This window comes from Lethenteron reissneri, chromosome 23, assembly GCF_015708825.2.
Source record: "Lethenteron reissneri isolate LAM-NWPU_2019-01 chromosome 23, ASM1570882v1, whole genome shotgun sequence".
Classification (NCBI taxonomy): domain Eukaryota; kingdom Metazoa; phylum Chordata; class Hyperoartia; order Petromyzontiformes; family Petromyzontidae; genus Lethenteron; species Lethenteron reissneri.
In genome coordinates, this window is record NC_083801.1 from 13,822,470 (window position 1) to 13,843,568 (window position 21,099).

General features: G+C 43.3%; 1 protein-coding gene across 2 annotated transcripts; it reads right to left on the reverse strand.

Moving 5' to 3' along the window:
- Positions 1–2,512: 2,512 nt before the first annotated feature.
- On the reverse strand, positions 2,513–20,924 carry LOC133346037 (N-myc-interactor-like). 2 transcript variants are annotated; one of them, XM_061557302.1, is made up of 10 exons: positions 20,830–20,924; positions 17,608–17,646; positions 14,494–14,532; positions 13,990–14,148; positions 12,004–12,120; positions 8,477–8,645; positions 6,807–6,913; positions 6,450–6,636; positions 5,196–5,302; positions 2,513–4,132 (listed from the first exon to the last, which is right to left on the reverse strand). In XM_061557302.1, the coding sequence occupies exons 2-10, from the start codon at positions 17,629–17,631 to the stop codon at positions 3,944–3,946; spliced, it is 1,098 nt and encodes a 365-aa protein (XP_061413286.1). In that variant the 5' UTR covers positions 17,632–17,646; positions 20,830–20,924; the 3' UTR covers positions 2,513–3,943. The 2 variants fall into 2 exon arrangements, with proteins under 2 accessions (XP_061413286.1, XP_061413287.1); XM_061557303.1 differs by lacking the exon at positions 17,608–17,646 and having other exon boundaries at positions 20,830–20,848.
- Positions 20,925–21,099: the final 175 nt, after the last annotated feature.

Sequence of the window (21,099 nt, forward strand, 5' to 3'; positions counted from 1 at the left end):
AGCCACTTGAGTTGGTATTTGTTGTGTTCATGATCTCGAAAGTAAATGCGCAGCCCTGCAATGCCTTGCTCACGCCCCTGCTTGGCAGGAGAGCCTCTAAGAGTGCGAACTCTAAGAGGGTGTTTGGTTTAAACTCTCACGTTGGCCAGACGTCCAGGAAAAAGTGGGATCAGCACCCACACTTAACCCCACCATACGCGACCCTCCTGTCGGCTGTGGTGTCCCCATGCATATGCTGGGTGGGAGGATGTCTGGGGAGACAGGGCAGGATTTAAGAAGCGTCGATTCGTCTGCATCTGGATAACCAGTCAAGTTTGCTTTCATACCACGGCAGAAATTTCTAACATAGCTCAGTGAATGTGGGGGGGGGGGGGGAGCTTCACTCCACCGAACACCACCTCTTATCGCCATCCAGCGTAGTTTCTGGTAAATGATGTGCGTCAGAGGAGGGCGGGGGTGATGCGAAGTTGAAATAGGCCTGGGGTTCGGATGTGTTTATCCTTCTTGGGGGCAGTGCTCGACTGTTGTTCTTAGTACTGTAGAGAACAACAATAAATTATGATACTGCTGGTGTATTGAAAGATGTTTGTCCTTCCGATTGTAACTCAAGAACCAACAGTAGTTGAGTACGAGGATGAGAAATACAACAAAATGATCGAAGGAATTTCTGAAACCAAAATATTAATGTTTTTGAGAGAAGTGTGATCTGACCTCGAGTGGCCAAAACACATTTAATTACATGATTATTGGATGGATGCAATAGCTCCCGATAGACCCTTATTGACGGACGCCTGAATTACGTGATACAGTATTCACTTTCTTTTTCATCGTTATCATACAACACCATATGCACACAGTAACATCCGACCAGATGCCTGCTTTGATAGCCTCGTCGCTTGAAACGTTTATCTCGTGAAGGTACAACAGTTGTAATCAAAGAGAGACGAGGTCTAAACTGTGTCGTATGTTCCAGAACATTCCATCAATGTACGTGCAGAGTGTGGCCATGTATTATACTAAAACACTCCCTTTCCCAAAAGATCAATCGCCTTTTTAAACACTCTCAGGCTTCAATTTGCTTTCAGACAAGTCACACAATTTAATAATGGCCTAGTCTCGGTTTTCTTTGAAGGAAAATGTTACCGTATATAATATACATATACCCAAAATACACCACGGCAATGCATAGTTTAATTTAACACCTAGGTTTTCATAGCCAACGTGATTCATATTTGAGGTTATGCCACGAAATGATCACACCAAACGTGTCATGAACCCTCCTCCACCAAACACATGCAAATAAATGATCGCGTGTACAAGCGTTTAAACTCGCCAATTAATATCATTTCAGCTCACCCATTAGTTGAAATAAATTTTCACAACTAAATTTGTGTCGATGGGTTTGAGGCTGGTCAAATAAATACGTGGCCTCACCCAAAAATCTATTATGGATCATGCTTTTGTTTCGTGTTATTGAATACACATCTACCGTGTGAATTATAGTGTTTAAGTATAGATTGGAGTACAGTAATGGGTGACCACTTCCTGACAACCTTTGATCAAGACTACATACAAATGCTAAAGGGAATTATAACTTGGCAATTCCTACATGAAGTTAGATCTCGTATCTTTGTAGATTCCAAACTGTTCAAACACGATGGGTGGTGGAGTGGGGTCGTGTGCTGCATGTTGTTCTATGCAGCCTCAAACCTCATAAAATGGTTTTAGAATAGAGTAGTTGCAAACATTTAAAGGTAAAAAAAAGTAATTATTTACGTCATGACGTCTTTGAAAATGACACAGCCAATATAACCAGCTCGTGTGAAATGTGTTCACAAGACAACCAGGTTAACATGTTATTCATTTGACTACCATGTTGTGTGTAATGTGGCTGCAGAGTAATGCATTTTGGGGAAACAAGCAATGTGTTCAGTGAGCATGTGTCATCGAGATCAATAAGTGTGCCACTACGACAACAGCTTTGGGAACGTAGCCGTTTCCAAAAATGGGTTCTCGTTTATGAGCATTGGGGCGATACTCATCTCCTGTTTACAGCCCTGAGCTAGTGGTGGAATTGTACATTCCTATGGCCGGGGTCCGTCCATAGGTCAACCACTGTTGACTTCCCCCACCGAGTGATACTCATTTCACCGACCCCAAAGGATGATCGGCTGTGTCGACCTCCCGACGTGAGCTTTGAACTCCCAACTCTTTCCGATTGTGAGATACACGCTCTCACCGCGGAGCAAACTTGTTTGCTTTGTTTAATCAGCAAATGTGCTGCTGCTGCTTCTGCTGCCGCCGCTAGCATTGCCCGTGGGGGTGGACTTGGCATAGTTGTTACACGTATTAATTTAGAACACGGGGATTTCCAGCGTGCTTGCGCACAGCAATGTCATGAACCTTTGACTACATTGCTCAAGTCAGTTTTTATTGCTGAAAAGGTCGCCTGTCGATGCCAGTTTCATTTCTTACAACACACATACACGAGTATACAATACGATTCTCAAAACACAGTTAAGTAATTGTTTATTCAGAACCACGTAAAGAATTTAACATCCAGAGGTATCCATGTTAATACAACTGCCTTGTGATGTGTTTTGCGACCACGACACGTGTGCACAGTATGATATGAACACAAATGCAGCATAATTGCACTTTTCTTGTTCCACGTCATGGCTTCAAGTGTGAACCGATTTCATTTCCCTAATCTCTGCCTCATTGCATATTACATACTGCAATAGTAAGCATCCCGCCATGTTACATGATTGGGGTACAGTGATCGATTGATCAATACACCTAAGCTCACTGTCATAAGATTTGTATGCTGAAATGGATGGGTTCACATTCCGTGCAGACAGTAGAACTGCTATCATTAACTGCACTGTTCACAGAACAAAGTTGTTTCATACTCATCAGGCCCCATGGTGTAGTGTAGTCTAGAACTCTTATCCCAATTTTAACTTTCTAGCCTGCCTATGTTCTTTGAAGAAGGGCAATTGCCCAAAACATCACCCATTATATATTTTCCCTACAAGGCCACTGTGTCATTGACAAACGTGTTCAGTTTTCGTAAAAAAAAAATCAAGGATAGACTCATGAATTGAATCGCTATTGTGAATGCCAAATAATCCCGATTACAAAGCGACAAAACATCGTCCGTGTTGAAGTATAACAATAAGTCACTTGTGTGGAGATTACAGTACCTACAGTGTTACGAGACCAAACCAGTTACACAGCAAACATACAACCTATTCCACCCGAAAATATCTTGTTGACAACATCTGTAAAGAGGAAGTTCACTCCAATTGAGTTTCGTTTGTACTGTCTCGTGTTTAACATTTGCCAAAGGTTAACGCTACATGTTTAAACTGCCAATGCTGCATTATTTGTATTTTATCATTGCTACAATTGTGTTAAGTGGTTTGCATTGTTATTCAATCATGGGGACATCTAATTACGTGTTTACTGTATTCATCTTGGCGTCCATGAAAAATGTACAGAAATGTGAAGTAGTTTTTATATACTGTATGTAAATTGCTGTACTGTACTGTAATTGACATATCGAATTAAACTATATTCAAAACCAAACCAATGTGGAACTTCAAACCTCTTAGACTCTTCAAAAGTTCACAGCAAAAAAAATTCAAGATAATTAAATGATTAGGTTATTTTCGTTAACATAAGTAAACTAAATAGATTCCTTTATTGATAACATCTATATCCTGAATGCATGCCATATGCCATATAGTGGGCTGATTAACGTATCTATTATTGTGATGTCTCCAGCCTGCATACGCATCTCACGTGTTATCGCAGACTGTGCTTTACCCTATATTATATATTATAATGCGATTTTTTTCATAACGCGATGTTCTTCATGTCTTCAGGAATGAAACTACCGCGTTATAGGAGAGCAGACTGTATATGTGTGTGAGCTCCGTCACTTGTCAGCTATAAAGCCCACCAAGGCGCACTTGCTCTTGGGTATGTACACGATGTCCTCCACCTCACCGCCACCATTGCTAGGCTTCTGGAAGTGGATCTCAAGTTGGTCCTCCATCTCCTCTTGGGTCAACACCTCCTGTATGCCCGTCAATAATACGGTCCGCCTGCTCACCGCTGTGAATGTCTGTTGGAGAGTGCAGGTATGGGTGTTTGTGCACACAAAATCATATATTTCTTGAACACGTTTTCAGTGTAAAAGCATTCAGTTAGGCCCACAGCCTGTGCAAACCAATACCATGGCCCAACGCTAACGTGTTCACGGCTTGTTACAGAGGTTCACGATTCAAGGCTGGTGGCCACTCTGGTTGTTATTGCGGGTTTATTAACCACGTACGATAAGTCCTCGCTTAACACATGTTCACACGACGCATTTTTCACTATTACGCGATTCTTCCATTAGGGAACACATTCCACACAGCATGTTATAACAGTTTGAGCGGTCGACGACGAAATACTTTCTTGAGCTTTGCAGCTGAGTGGTATGATTCAGTACGTGGAATGATACGGTATGATATAGTATGTGGTGGTGTACCCTCATCTCAATTCTTTGTCCCACCATGGGATTACTGCAGGCTGATTTTTTTGTGCAAATGAGTAATTCCCTGCTTAACGCATTTTTGCGTAACGTGGCACTTTCAGGAACACAACTACCGCGTTAAACGAGGAATTACTGTTTACTCAGCATCTGCTGCACAGTGGACGTAGATCCCATGACATCATTCAACACAAGTAAGCCACCGTGTGCCAGGGTCATGGTCTAAATTTGACAAATTTGAAAAATTACCCACAAATTACTCAAATTGGATTACACAGCAATCATCGCCCCTACTGCCAGACTAATGTCCGTTTTTAGGCCAGGTGCTAAGTCACTTTGTGCCCGAAGGGATAACTGCCACTGGAGGTGCCCTGTCAAATGTTTTAGATGAGATGCCATGCAAGTCGCCTGTCATGTGTAAAGCGCTCTAAGAAGCCCTGGCATAACCAGTGCTCTATCAAAAACAAATTATCATTATAGATCACTTTGTACGACCTGCCAGACTTCTAGGGCAGCCTTCATATTGAGCTGCTACAGAGCCTATTACGGTAAGTGCCAAGCCCCAGGACAAACATAACCAAGACCAAATCATCTTTCAGTGGTCCTGTATCTAGCTCTGTACAATTCAAAGAATACCCATTGCATACCATACCTTGAAATTCATAAGGTCTCCATTTAAAACAGGAGATACCTTGACGCGTATGTCCTCCCTTCCAATGCTAATATATTGCTTCTTTTGCCGGACAGCTGAACCTGCAACTGAAGAATAGCATAGACACGGTGAACACATGACAATGTAACAGGAAAAACCTGAATAACCTGGTACATTTAAAATAATCTGTTCATTCACTTTTACGTCAATTCAATTACATTTTCTTTACCTACCATTAGGGCCTTTTGTAGTTATTTTTTTTGTGAGAGACATCTGCATTTTAGTACAAACGCAGTTATTGAAAAATGTGGTTTTCTTTTTTACAATTGTCAGGAATTTTCTAATGTGGGATTTAGTTTACTCGAGAGTATATACAAACTTATTGTAAGTGATGTCAAAGTTCACTTTACTGAAAATGGTATTTTTAAATGCTATTGCTTCATAGCACTAAGACATGCACAATTTACATCTGCCAAATATTTAAGTACCAAGTACTTAGTTATACATTCGAAGTTATGTCTGCACAGAAGAATGACATACATAAAAGTCCCAAAAGTGTCACGTGATCTATTGAGGCACCCCTCTTTGGAGCAGCCAAAAGGTCATCTCAACATGACCTTAGGCAGCAGGGTGGTGCAATGATAACATTTGTGACTTGCAGCAATCATCATCTGGGATCGATTCCTAATTTGGGTGCCTTTCTGCATGGACTTTGTACGTTCTCCCCTTGTACTACATGAGGTGTTTCTAGATTATATAGTTTCCTCTTATAGCTAAAAAATACAAATACTGTAACTTGTATTGCTCAAACATTCCAATGCTGAAAATTACCTATAATTTACTTAATTGGGATTACGCATTGCTACATCACCACCTACTGGGAGAAATTAGGACTCTCCTGAAAAAGACTTGCAACTCGGTACAATGTATGTTGAACCTCTTTCTCACACCATACGTAACCAACCGTGCTAATCAGAAGTGCGGGGAGAGGACAACAAACTAAACACAAAAAGCAGTTGTAAATAAATTAATTTTCAATATAGATTTAAAAGTGCATAGCTCCAGTGGCTTCATAATATCGGAAGAAAGAGTGTTCCAGATAGCCGCAGAAGCACATATGAAAGCGCGCGATACAATAACCATCTTTGTTCGATGGCTAGCCAGTAGCCGCTGTGAAGATGAAAGCCTCAGTGAGGCTTTCTTCGGTAAACAATAATAAAACGTGAAGCAGTGACAATGGACCTGTGCACTTACCACTGGATTTCACAAACGTAATAATAGCTGTCCGTTCCTTCTTATTGTACTCCACTTTCTCTATATCACCCCCACCATTCTTGGCTTTGTAGAAATGCAACTCCAACTTATCCTTCATCTGTTCTTCGTCGAGGATGTCTGGAATTTCTGACACAATAATCTGCTGTCTACTGACTTCAGTTGAAATCTGAAGAATACACGCAGTGAATGTTTCAGATTCTGTAGTGCCCAGTTGTGTACTTGTATTTAATGTGCCAGTATTTTCTGGACAAAATAATACAAAGTTAGAGAATGAAACACAATTATTCAATGGTACACATTTTATTCATGGCGTGCAGTTAGTTGTGAACCTCTCACCTTGAACTCCTGAATGGCTTCGAGCACAGGCGACTGAGCCTTCATTTCTATTTTGAAACCGTCGAACGCTACATTGTGACATTTTGCAGAGAGTACACTTTGAGCAACTGTAGATAAACAGAAAACATTCCTGAAGTTGCTTAAAGATTAAGATGTCAGTTTACAGTACAATTGTTGCATTGGAGATACTCATGAGAATGCTCAACTATCGTTTTTAGTTTGCATAAATTGCTTTGCCAAGTGAGATCCGAGTATTGGAATAGTGTGGTGGCATATTGGTTAGCACACTGCACTATGACTCTGGCAAAATGTTCGATTCCTGACTCGAGCTAACACCATGGGTGAGTGGTCTCTGCAATAGTGCTGGGCTCCACCCCACTTCAACAACTCACACTGGCCAGCTTGGTGAAGTATGTTTATGCAACTCCGATTTTACTAAAAGTGCATAAAGAGGCCTTTACCCAGCACTGGATTTACAAAGAGTTGTACAAATGTACTCGTAATGTAGGATCAATAGTAGGTAGAGACCTGGCTTTTTTTACATTTTCAAGAGAACTAGCAACCCCGATGTACTTTGGACATGACTGCCTGTTCCTCCCTCCCTGCCAGCCGGCCAAACTTGTATAGAGCCCTATCTTCCTCAACCTTTCTCTCGTCTTCTCATACTATATATTGCAGTTTAGCTCCAATGTCTCGCTTTGTCTTTGATTCTATTTCTAAATTATTTTTGTCCCCTCTCCTCCCTCCGCTGTATCTCACTCACTTCCCTTCCCCTATCTCTCCATGTTTCTCTCACATCTCACTCTCGCCCTCCTTGTTCCCACCTCTCCTCCCGTCTAAATCTCGCTTGCCTCTCCTTGAGCCTCTCTCCCACTGCTTGTCACATTCCCTTGCTGTCCTCATTCCGTTTTGCTTTCTCCTCTTCATTTCATGCCCTTTCAAGCTCTCCCATCCCTCCTCTTCGTCTCTTCTTTCCTCCTCTATCTCCCACCCTCACCTCTCTCTTCTATCCCCCACCCTCACCTCCCTCCTCTATTCCCCTCCCTGACCTCCCTCCTTTGTTCTTATATAGTACGCCAGCATGAGCATGATAGCACATCCGGGGTGGAGGTCAGGTGGGATGCTGGTGAAGCAATCACGTACATGAAGTCACCACCACGCACGACCACTTGGGACCGTGGCACCCAGCCATACAGGAATCCACCCAGGTTATCCAGCCAGAAAAATGTTTTCTCATATAGTATAAAAATTTATGTAATATGTTAATATCATAAGCCATATGGGATAATAGTGTCCGATTTACGACGATTACCTGTTATATTTAACACTTCAGAAAATATTAATCATATGTTACGTTAAAAATACTTCCGGTTTCATGTTTGGATGAATGTAGGGTAACATAGAAAAAGAATGAGGTGCTGTATAACGAATCGTTAACCAAATCCTATTTTTCCCATATACCTTTGAGTTTGCAGACAGCGGATTTGCCGATTGTGGCTATTTTCAAGAACGTATGGTCAAGGTCTTGGTGTACAGGATATCGTGGATTGTTAGATCGCAATTTATTGGAGTTCTCCTGTATATGTGAAAATGTTAATTATTTTAGCAGGAAGATGAAGTATAACAATGAAAAAACGTGCAAATCCTTGCCAATGAATAAGAAAACATACCTTCTTCACTCTCAAACGTGATGAGCGCTTGCGGTCCTTTCAGAGGGTAGATGATGCGTGGAACAAATTCATATTCAACTATAATTGGTATTTTTGAGTCCCTTTCAATCAACTTCATGGGCACACTCTTGGAAAAGCTCATCGACTTCTCTGGCAGTGATGCTGAAATCTGAAATAATTAACATTTTCACATATACAGGAGAACTCCAATAAAATGAATACTTTCATTATTAATTCATATTACCGTATTGATGAAACATGAACAGTGGTATGTATTGCATGTTACAAATATTACGCAAAACATGATTCCATTCTGTTTAGGCTTTATTTAGCGCCCTTTCCAGGGCACATTACAATACAAGCCGACGGCGGTACACAAAGGGGCAAAAGGGGAGCAACGGGTGGGGTGGAGCGGCTGTCAGTGAGGGAGGTGACGGAAGGAATGGAGCGACAGGGGCTGGGAATGGAGCTGATATTGCAGCAGGGGTAGGGAAGGAGGAATGAGGTGGAGTGTGATGGTGAATGAGGGCGACAGATGGGTGCAACGTGGATGAGAGGCAGCGAGGTATGGGGCACATGCGTGAAGTGGTAAGATAGATAGGTGCTTTGGCTGGGCATGGATGAGGGTAGGTGAAGGGTGGTAGCGGCAGAGATCTGGTGGCCGGATAGTTGAGCTGATTGAGGAGCACAGAGGAGGGCTGGGGGAGAGATGTGGTTAGGTACACACAGAGAAAGCGAGATGTGGCAGCCGGGTCAGGAATTATGGTCGTAGGAGGAAGAGGACCGGGGGACTGGGAGTGGGTTAGAGGCGGGGGAAGGAACCGGTAGAGGTGGAGGCAGTGGAAGAGAAAAGCAATAGAAAATAGAAAGGACCTGAGGGCAGAGGGAAAGAAGGAAAGCGAGGGGGAGAGTCTAATGTGGCGACGTAGTTTGTTGCAGTGCAACGGGGGCAAGAATAAAGAAAGAACGAAAGCGAGACTGGGTGCAAGGAAGTGAAGGAACAATGAGAAAAAGGGAATATGAAGATGGGAGGGAGCATGAAGGGATGTATAAATAAATGAAAGAGAAGAGAAGTTGGGGAGGGGACAATAACGTGCAAAGCTTTGAATACTAGGGTGAGGAATTAAAAAAGACAGCGGTGATAGACAGGAAGCCAGTGAAGTTGTTGGAGAGGAAAGCAGTGAGATGCGTAGGGAAGGTTGAGTACAGTGTGTGCAGCTACGTTTGCATGTGTTGGAGAGGGATAAAGGCGTAAGCAGGGAGACCGACCAGGAGTGAGTTGCAGTAATCTAGACGAGTGAAGACAAGGGGAGTGTACGATGAGTTTGGCAGCAGTGGTAGTGATAAGGGGCGGAGTTTCCTGATGTTGTACAGATGGTAACGGCGTGTGCGAGTGGTGTTGGCAATGTGGGAAGTGAAGGAAAGAGTGAAATCAAAGATAACACCAAGAGTGAGGGTGGAAGAGTTTTGGTAGAGGCTAGGGGGGGGGGAGAAGTGGAGGGTGCAGAAGGGGGGTGAGCGAGAGGATGGAAAGAAAAGCACCGAGGTTTTGGAAGGATTTAGGGAAAGGAAGGTTTGGGTCATCCAGGCTGGTATGGCTGTCAGACAGGACGAGATGCGGAGGGAAAGATCGGAGGTGAATGATTTGATGGAGAAGAAAATTTGAGTGTCATCGGCAAAGTGGTGATAGGAGATATCAAAGGAAGAAAGAATAGACTCTAGGGGAGATGTGTAAACAGATAACAGAAGGGGACCAAGTGCCGAGCCCTGGGGGACACCAACCGTGACAAGGGTGGTGGAGGAAGAGCAGTGATTGAAAGAGAGAGTCTTTAAACAGGAAGTTAGGAAGGAACAGATCCAAGAAAGATGGGTGTCAGAGATGCCGAAGTTGGAGGGAGTGGATAGGAGGATGGAGTGGTCGAGGCAGAAGACAGATCGAGAGAGATGAGGGCGGAGGATAGACCGGAGTGACGCGAGTTGGTCAAGTGGTTGTGGATGTGAAGGAGGGCGGTTTCAGTGGAGTGGAGAGGGCGGAACCCAGACTGGTGGAGGGGATACAGCGAGTGGGAAGAGATGTAGGATGAGAGGCAGCAGTGCACTAAGAATTCATAGAGTTTGGAGAAATAAGAAAGCAAGGAAATATGGTGATTCGTGTGCAGGGACAGAAAAATCTAGAAGGTTTTTTGAGAAGCGGTATGCTGATGGCAATTTTGTAACGGTTGGGGAAGGTGCCGGAAAAGAGGGAAGAGTTAAAGAGAGCCAAGAGAAATGGAATAATGGTGGGGAGAATGGATGGAAGAAGGGAAGGCGGAAGGGGATCGACGGAGGAAAAGGTAGGGTGGGGTTTGGAGATGACGGTAGACAGCTCCAGAAGGGAAACAGGGGAGAAAGCATTTCAGGAAATAGTAGTAGGGTGGAGCGGAGAGGGGTTGGTAGGTGCAGGGATGTCAGGTGGTTGCGCAGTGAGCAAGGAGGAGCAGATGTGGTCGATCTTGGTCGTGAAGTAGTTGGAGCGGACCACAGGAGTGGGGGCGGAAAAGGAAGTGACAGGTGTTGCAGAAGATGGATGGAGCAGAGAGTTTAGGGTATTGAAGAGTAGGGTGTGGAAATATGGAGGAAATGAGGGAAAGAAAGTATGATTGGTGAGAAACCTCCAGGACCGAATTGTAATTTGATAATAGGGAAGTATATGAGGAACGTGATTCATTAATTGGTGAGGTCCTCCAGATGCGCTTCGCTTTGCGCACGAGCCGGCGCTGTGACTTGAGCATTGGTGACAACGAAGGGCACGGGGGGGGGGGGCGTTGCAGAGGGTTGAAGGAGAGCAGAGGTGCAAGCGCATCTCGAGAGGATAAAAGTACTGAACTTATGACAGAAGAAGCAGTGTTGGGGTGCAGGGAGCAGAAATCAGAGATGGGGGGAAGAGATGAGGAACCAAGGAAAGAATTGCGCAGTGTTCAAGAGAGCGTAGGTTGCGGCGGAGGTGTGGAGGTGCGGGGGAAGGTGGGGGGCCGGGAACTAGGAGTGTCACGGTCATTAGTGAGTGATCGGACGGAGGGCAAGGGTCAACTAAAGGATTGGAGACTGAGCACATATGCTCAGTGTCTGAAAATGACCCACGTAAAAGGTCAGCTTTAATATAAGCTTAACAATTGAGCAGTGAAATGCACGTTTAAAATTGGAATATGAAATAACCATTAATGTTTGGCTGTCAAAATAATAAATTGGTCTAGGCTTAGTTTGTTGGTGCATCACTGCAATCAGCACTTTAAAGACATGGGTTGGTTGATCAAAATAATGTTTTTAACTCTTGAACCCAGTGTTCTGAGAGAGGACAATACAGAAATTGAGTTATTGCGGGCATCTGTGCAGACCAATTGCTTAAAATATGTGATAATCACCTCATGAAGTGTGACACCAAAGCTGACAAAAATCAGAAGCCCATTACTAGTTTCGAGTACCGTAATAGAATTAAAAGTATTGTGAATAGGATGATGAGATGTGGTAATATGCCAATTTATGCCCACCTGTTGTTTCTCCTCCAGCTTTTGACACTTGGATGTAGCGTTTTCCAACTCTTCCTTCAAGACTTCCATCTCCTGGTCATGCTGGCTTATTTCTGCCAGTTTTTTCTGCAACTCCGCCTGTGGGAGACATCAGAAGTTACAACAACAGCACGAACAGTGATGATTCATATTCAACTCAAATTTATCTATTGACTAAGGATGCACGGAACACTTCTTTTTACCCTTTGTCTGAATACCTAATTAAATATTTAGCTATATTTGAATACTGACGATGCGCTCCCCAAATTTCACCAGGCTCACTGTTCATGAACTCTTGGAAGTGCTTGCACAAAGGATAGTAACATCTCATCCTGTGTTCTTGGAATCTGAGTAGTACCTCTCTGTCTCACCACATCTGCTCAGGGCCACACTGGTTTCTGAAGCAGCACTGAGCAAGGTGCCCAAACAAAACTTTCCAGGGACTGCATGGGACTCTGCTCCCTGCCCTCCCTCTTCCCACTAACTGCTTTCTCACTCCTTGTGTTGTCACCTTACTCACGTTCTTGTCTGCCCTCTCTCATTGCCCCATATCACCCTTCTCTGTGCCCTCTCTCACCTCTCTCATTGCCCTACCTCACCTCTCTCAGTGCTCTAACATCTCACTGCCTCTCACATTTCTCACTCCCATACTCTAACCTCTCTCTCACTGCCCCACACTCACCTTCCTCACTGCCATCTATCACACCGCCCCTCTCTCCCACTGCCCTCGCATCTGTCTCACTGCACCCCCTCACCTCATGCCTCCATCTCAGAGTGCGTGCGAATGCGAGACTCAAAAATGCACGTCTCCACCAACGTAAGCCAAGGCTAAGAGTCTCGTGCAGGTCACAAGTCCCCACCCCCAACAATCGCAGAATAACACGATATGCGTCATGTCATACGATGTAAAGACAGTACGGAGCGATAGCGGGACAGTATTGTTCCCCGGGACCATGGTTACTAATGGCCGTGCTCATGATGATTGATGAGACAAACGTTGACAGGGTCACGTGAGGGGGAGCACGGGATACAATGGGGGGGTAAGTGTAATTAGAGCGGTGAGTGACAAGAGCAGGTGCGGCGAGGAGGATTCGAGAATAGGGGCGTCCATCGTCTGCGAGTTGTCTTGAGGCTAGAAGCTACGTTGTCTCTGAATAGACTCGTCTAACTACCCAAGTGTATATTGTCACCCGCGGTTACTCGTTGTCAGTGGACTTTATTCATAATACATTTTCAGAAGACAAGACGGCGTCTCTGAGAGCTACATTACACAATCCTAATCACAGAGTTACTCTGTGATTAGGATTGCCGTCTGTCCTAGTTTTCCCAGGATCATCCTCTCGTACCGATTTTCCATGGCATTAAAAGGCCAGTTTTTGTTAGTTGCATAATAACACTGAACTCAAGACGATGAATATAAAATTGCACATTTAGTTCTCTCCTCTTCTGGTTTTGTGCGATATTATTTCTGTGATATGTCCCGGTTTTTTGTGTACCTCAGAGGTGACGACCCTAGCTTGGGAGGGTAAAAAAATATATACTATCCCAAGTATTAGTTTGCTTTTATCGATATATTCAGCTGAATTAGAATAACGTACTTTTTTTTACTAAATTTTATAGCGAATGGGAAATTCAGTGTATTCCTAGTATTTACGTTGTCTTCCTGACACACGTGAGTAGAATTTACACTATAGAAATGTAATCTACTTTGAAAATGTGTCTTGCTTAGTTATCATACAGATGCACTGTGAGATGCGAGATGCAATGAAGCCAAATCCTCCGGCACGACCTGTCAATGACCTGCACGTGAACGTGACAACTCCAAAGTCTCCGAAGTTGTTGTTGAAAACCAACAACAGGACTAAAATAATGACTTAGACATGGTATGGTAAGCCTTGTTTTCAGGTCTCATTCTAAGATACTGTATAATTGAAAATGAAACCGTTAATAATGATTTGTGTAGCTTACGTGTTCATTATCGATAGCCTTTTGCAGATCCCGAATCTTCTTATCATAATCCCTCTGCATTTGCTCCATTTCATGCTCCTTTTTCTTTAAGGCTTTCTGAGCCTCCAGCCTAATTTTCCTTATTTCATTGTTTTCATCTTCGGCAGCAGCAGTCGTCACCTGCACCAGACACAATTAAATCAGTTTAACTTTCCTGTGTGAAGGTTTGTGCAGATAAAAAAAAGAATTCATCGCCATTACAAGTCTTATGGTGGTGGAGAAAGTGGCTTTTTGTGGGACCTATTATCTGCACATTACCACCCAGATAAAAGCTTACAAACCATAGATAAACGCAGATGATAGGATTTTCTCAATGCACAACATATCCACTGGGATAACAGGACTGTTACTTTACTCATGTTCACTTTGAGATTATAATTGCAATTCAGTGTGAATTCACACTACAATAGTAATGTTTTATCAACTTTTGGTGAAGACATGCTTTTAATACATTTTTACACTTACATTGAAGTCAGGAGTGTCATCCATTGCTGTCTGATCAGCCTGTAAAATGCAAATTTAAGACATTATTCACATCATTGCTGTCACTGTCACAAGAGTGCCCACAAGGTCCCATATGGCATCGTTTAACTTAGACTAACATTTTCCAAGGTTTAAAAGGTGGAGATGATCAATATCCCCACCTCTACTCTACCTTTCAGCAAGAGTTAAAATGTCCATCCTCATTACAATCATCTTATTGTGGTGGAGACTCGTTGTCAATGGGTTCTATTATTTGCACTTTACCGCTCACATAAAAGGAGTACAATGTGTGGATGAACGCAGATAATAATGCGTCCATTTGGATAACAGGAGTTTTACTTACGTTCACTTTGAGATGTGGTTGCAGATAAGCACTAGGTGCGACAGCCAATTCTGGCTATCGCCTGATGAGGCTGGTTGTAATAGCTGATGAAACGACGTACTCAAATTGTCAATGGTGTGGGTTTACTGTCCAACACACTAGTGTGTTGAACTAGTAACTAATTGACATGTTTTGTTTATGTGACAAACCTAATTGGCTGTGTCGGGCCGTGGTGGGTTTTTACGACACATTTATATTTACCCCATCTAACCCAAAAAAACCCTATATTATGCATATTCATACCATTATATTTATGCCAATTATATTTATGCCAATTCCAATGACCAAATCACCTGGAGTGTCCCTGACCGAGCTTGTCAGAAATCGGTAACTGCAGGTTCGAGCCTGAATAGTGCTTGCATAGGTCACCACCATGCATAGGTTATTGGCTAATACGGGGCTATGTGGTGGGCCACAGAGGGCAGTGCCGTAAAATCCATTGTTGTACTGTTCTTATAGGATCCCGAGTGTATGCTCCCCACCTTCACCAACTCACACTGACCAGCGTACATGGTAAAGTATGATAAAATAACCCCCATGATGGTCACACATCCAAAAACAAGGTCTGCATAGTAGACCACTGCCTGCTTCTATCATTTGCCAACAGAATTTCAGATGCTCACCTGTTGTTGTTTTTTGGAATGTTTTATCACCAGAAGTCTCGGTAATAAAAAAAAACAGGAAGGGATTCACATACGCTAAGAAATCACGTAGTGAGAAACGAAAAGTTCCTGGGCCTACATTGCTCACTGAATATTTTCTAAGTGGCTGGAAGACTGGAGTAGTAGGCACGTTGACTTGTCATAGTCACAGCCATGGCGAGAGGTATGATCAGGGGTCGGCAACCAAAATAATAAGAGGAGATATATTTTTTTCGAATAATGTAAAAACACTCAACATTTCCAGAGGCGCAATGCATGTGAATACTAGACTCTGGACCTTGATAAATTACGTCACGAAGCTGTCCTTAAAGATCCACCTGCTGCTCTGGAGCCGCACGTTGCAGCCTCTTGCCCAAGGTAAACGGGACTCCCATGGTAAACTGGACTCCCATGGTAAACTGGACTCCCATGGTAAACTGGGCTCCCATGGTAAACTGGGCTGCCATGGTAAACTGGACTCTCATGGTAAACTGGATTCCCATGGTCAGGGGCCGCAAAGCAAAATAACAAGAGCCTTTTTTTTTCTAATTCGGTTAAAAGCCCCCCCAATATTTCAAGAGCTGCCATACAGTCCTTAGAAGAGCTGCAGGTTGACGACCCCTGTGTTATGATGGATGCGGTATGCCGGGGTGCAGAAATACATTTTAGGTCCTAGACCAGGACAGACCCGACTGAATGGAAACAAGTTAACTCGTGATACTGCATTTGGCAGTCGTGCACAAGCACGAATACGATGTACATACTATGAAGAAGGGCCCATCGGTAAAAGTTGCCTATAATTTACATTTTATTTTCCTTTTGAGGCCACATACAGCGTTGTCAGTGAATTTATTGAGTTTTGTCGCTATTCAGGATAAATTAATCCCCATCGCTGACCAAATAGCAGCACACGGTGTTTACAATTAATGTTTAATATGCTATCGACCCCCCCCCTCTCCCCACCACAATATATTTATAGATTGAAAACGAAATATAGGATAATTTAACTGAACGTATATCGAATTCGTGCTCACATGTATAAAGATACGTCGTTATAGAGAAATTCCGTACCCTGAGTCGCCGTATAAAGTTAACTATTTCATATTGTTTTCATTAAACGCAGTACGCAACTATGATGACCATATATGTGAAGAGTATTATGAATCCACCAACAAATGATAGTTCAATGTGGCTTTGCATTCAATTATCTATATTTCCCCAAACACAAACCAAGCCGAATGAACCTACTTTCAAATCCCCGTTCAGTTTATTGTAAATGTCCTTGCTGGGTCAAATAGTTCCTTGAACAGGTAAAATATTACCATCCAGTATATACACAAATAATAATGGAATTTATAATATGCACAACAATTCACAGACATAAATCACCGAAACGAAGGCACAGAGTCAACACTCTCAGTGTTGCTCGAAAGCCAGGCATAAGTATGTGACAACATTGTACTCAATACTTATTTAAAGTGGTGCACGTTTCACATATAGACACTAATATTCACGCTGCAGTATTCATTGCATACACTTACGGTGAAGCGATTATTTTCCCCATTGTCTACACTCGTCGTGTGGATCGGCTCACCCTCCTTTGCTGCAGAAATGCAATTTTACCCACAATTGTTGTCATTGTCACAAAGGTGCCCGCAAAGTTCCTTCTGCTATTGTGTAACACTGCCCAACCATTTCAAAGGTGTAAAGGGGGGGGGGTTGGGGGGGAGTGGTAAATTTCCCCACCTCTCTCCATCTTTCAGGAAGAGTTCACTACAGTGTTTAAATGTCCATTCTCATTACAAGTCTTATGTCTTATGGTGGTGGAGAAAGTTGCTTTTGGTGGGTCCTATTATCTGCACTTTATCACGCAGATAAAACCTTACAAACCGTAGATGAACGCAGATGCTAGGATTATCTCAATGTGCCACCATATCCATTGGGATAACAAGAATGTAACTATACTCATGTTCACTTTGAGATGATAATTGCATGTAAGTGCGAATTCACGCGACAGAATTAATTGTATCTACATTTGGTGAAGACATGCTTTTAATACATTTTTTCACTTACATCGAAGTCAAGAGCATCATCCATTGCTGTCTGATCGGCCTGTAAAATGCAAATTTAAGACATTATTGACATTGCTATCACTGTAACAAACGTGCCCACAAGGTCCCATAAAGTATCGTTTAACTTCGACTAACATTTTCCGAGGTTTAAAAGGTGGAGATGATCAATATCCCCACCTCTACTCCACATTTCAGCAAGAGTTAAAATATCCATCCTCATTACAATCATCTTATTGTGGTGGAGAGTCGCTGTCGATGGGTTCGATTATTTGCACTTTACCACTCAGATAAAAGGAGTTAATTGTGTGGATGAACGCAGATAATAATATCTGGTCAATGCGTCCATTTGGATAACAGGAGTTTTACTTACGTTCACTTTGAGATGTGGTTGCATTTAAGCACTAGGTGCAATAGCCAATTCTGGCTATCGCCTGATGAGGCTGGTTGTAATTACTGACGAAACGTCATACTCAAAATGTATATGTTGTGGATTTACTCTCCAACACACTTGTGTGCTGAACTAGTAACTAATTGGCATGTTTTGTTTACGTGACAAACCTTACTAATTGGCTGTATCGGGTGGTGGCGGGTTTTTACGACGCATTTATATTTACCCCATCTAACCCTCCTGTATTATACAATTTCGTAGCATTATATTTAGACATGCCAATGACCAAATCACTTTTAGCGTGACTGACCGAGCTTGTCAGAAATCAGTAACTGCAGGTTCGAGCCTGAATAGTGCTTGCATGGGTCACCACCATGCACAGGTTATTGGCTAATACGGGGCTATGTGGTGGGCCACAGAGGGCAGTGCCGTAAAATCCATTGTTGTACTGTTCTTATAGGATCCCGAGTGTATGCTCCCCACCTTCACCAACTCACACTGACCAGCGTACATAGTAAAGTATGAATAAATAACCCCCATGAGTTACACATCCAAAAACAAGGTCTGTATAATAGACCACTGCCTGCTTCTACTATCATTCGCCAGCAGAATTTCAGATTCTCACCTGTTGTTCTTAGTTGGAATGTTTTATCACCAGAAGTCTGAGTAATGAAAAAAAACAGGAAGCGATTCACGTATGCTAAGATATAGCGAAGTGAGAAATCCAAAGTTCCTGGGCCTACATTGCTCCCCGACTATTTCCAGAGTCGCTGGAAGACTGGAGTAGTAGGCACGTTGACCTGTCGTAACCACAGCCATGGCGAGAGGTATGATTAGGGGGGGATAAGCAACCAAAATAACAAGGACACATTTTCTTTTTGAATTCGGTAAAAATCCTCAACATTTCAAGAGGTGCAATGCATGTGAATACGAGACTCTGGACCTTGATGAATAACGTCACGAAGCTGTCCTTGAAGATCCGCCTGCTGCGGATCTTCAAGGACAGCTCCTGCCCAAGATAAACGGGACTTCCATGGTAAACTGGACTTCGATGGTAAACTGGACTCCCATGTTGATTTGAAGCTTTCGTGACTGCAGGAATCCATACTCTTTGGTTCTTTCGGTAAAGTCACGTAGGTAGAAAAGAAAATAAACCAAAGAGTATGGATTCCTGCAGTCACGAAAGCTTCAAATCAACATGGGAGTCCAGTTTACCATCGAAGTCTAGTTTTTATTTTATACCTACGTGACTTTGCCGAAAGAACCAAAGAGAACCAAAGAGTATGGACTCCCATCATAAACTGGACTCTTATGGTAAACTGGACTCTAATGGTAAACTGGGCTGGCATGGTATACTGGACTCTAATGGTAAACTGGGCTGCCATGGTAAACTGGACTCTCAATGTGAACTGGGCTGCCATGGTGAACTGGACTCTAATGGTAAACTGGGCTGCCATGGTGAACTGGACTCTCAATGTGAACTGGACTCTAATGGTAAACTGGGCTGCCATGATAAACTGGGCTGCCATGGTGAACTGGAGTCCCATGGTAAACTGGGCTGCCATGGTAAACTGGACTCTCAATGTGAACTGGGCTGCCATGATAAACTGGATTCCCGTGGTCAGGGGCCGGAAAGCAAAATATCAAGATATTTTTTTCTCTAATTCGGTAATCCCCCCCCTCCCTCAATATTTAAAGAGCTGCAATGCAGTCCTTAAAAGAGCCGCAGGTTGATGGATGCAGTATGCCGGGGTGCGGAAATCTGTGTTAGGTCCCAGACCAGGACAAACCCGACTAAATAAAAACAAGTTAACTCGTGATACTTGCATTTGGCAGTCGTGCACACGCACGAATACGATGTACGTGCTAGGAAGAAGGGTCCATCGGCCAAAACGTTGCCTATTACTTACATTTTATTTTCATTTTGAGGCCACGTACAGCGTTGCCGGTGAACGTGTTGAGTTGTGTCGCTAATCAGGTGACATTAATCCCCATCACTGACCAAATAGCCGCGCACGGTGTTTGCAATTCATGTTTATTGAGTTGCGTGCTCAAATAACTCACAACGCACATGTGAATATGCTATCCTCCTGCCCCCGCTGCCACAAAACATGTACAGATTCAAAACGAAATACTGTATGGGCTAATTTAACTCAACGTATATCGAATTCGCGCTAGAATGTGTAAGATACGTCGTTAAAGCGAAATTCCGCCGTATAACGTGAACAGTTTTATATCGTTCTAACAGTCCACAACTATGATGACCGAATTTGTCGGATTGTAAGACGGTCAGGAGAGTTTAAGACGCACTACGCCAGGCGTGTGCGCGGTTGTTTATTAAAGTTCAACAACAAAAAAGCACACACATACCCACGGATTATAAGACGCAAAAACCCTTTGTGTCTTTGGGGGGTGGTAAACGCGTCTTATTAATACGTTGAGTACGGATGTGATGCTGCTGCTGCTGCTGTTCCTGGTGGCGCTGTGGTCAACGCGCTGCGACTCTTATTATTGACACGGGTGCAAAATCGCGGTGGTGGTGGTGCTCGACCCAACAATCACCCGCCATAGTAACGTGGAACGTCCACCACTTTCTCAAGAGTCTCCCACAGAAATGGGCTGCCATCTCATCAAAGCTCGTTACGATTCGAGAGACAGCAGCAAGTCGTGGTGCATGCGTCTGTCGTACAAAACCTACCCCGTGTGTGTGTGTATATATAAAAGTATAACACACGAATAGGTGCATGCGTCTGTAGTACAACTCACTGCGTGTGTATAAAAGTAGCATTTACGAATAGGCAGAAAAGGGGGGGGCAAGTGTCACTCTGTACTCACTTCTCACTGCGCTTGCTTCCTTGTTCTGAGCCGAGATGCCCACGAGCCGTGCGCCTACTGCGGGGAATTGGCGTCACGTCTCGTGTTTTATCGCCGAATTGCCACCGTCCTGGCCGGCAGGGAGCGCCCTCTCGCCTTTCGCGACGCTCACCTCGAGCGCTCTTTTGGCAAACGGCGTGAACGCGAACTTTAAAAAAAAAAGTAATGTTTAAAAAAGTTTTTTTAAAGTTGTTTTTAAACACGCTTTTATGAAATGTACTCGTAATGGAA

Excerpts from the sequence above, each read along its gene's own strand:
- LOC133346037 (XM_061557302.1), bottom strand. The coding sequence starts at position 17,631 with ATGGATGATGCTCTTGACTTCGAT. Across the intron at positions 14,533-17,607 it reads ATGATGCTCTTGACTTCGAT|GCTGATCAGACAGCAATGGA; the intron begins GTAAGTGAAAAA and ends TGCATTTTACAG. Across the intron at positions 8,646-12,003 it reads AGCTGGAGGAGAAACAACAG|ATTTCAGCATCACTGCCAGA; the intron begins GTGGGCATAAAT and ends TAATTATTTCAG.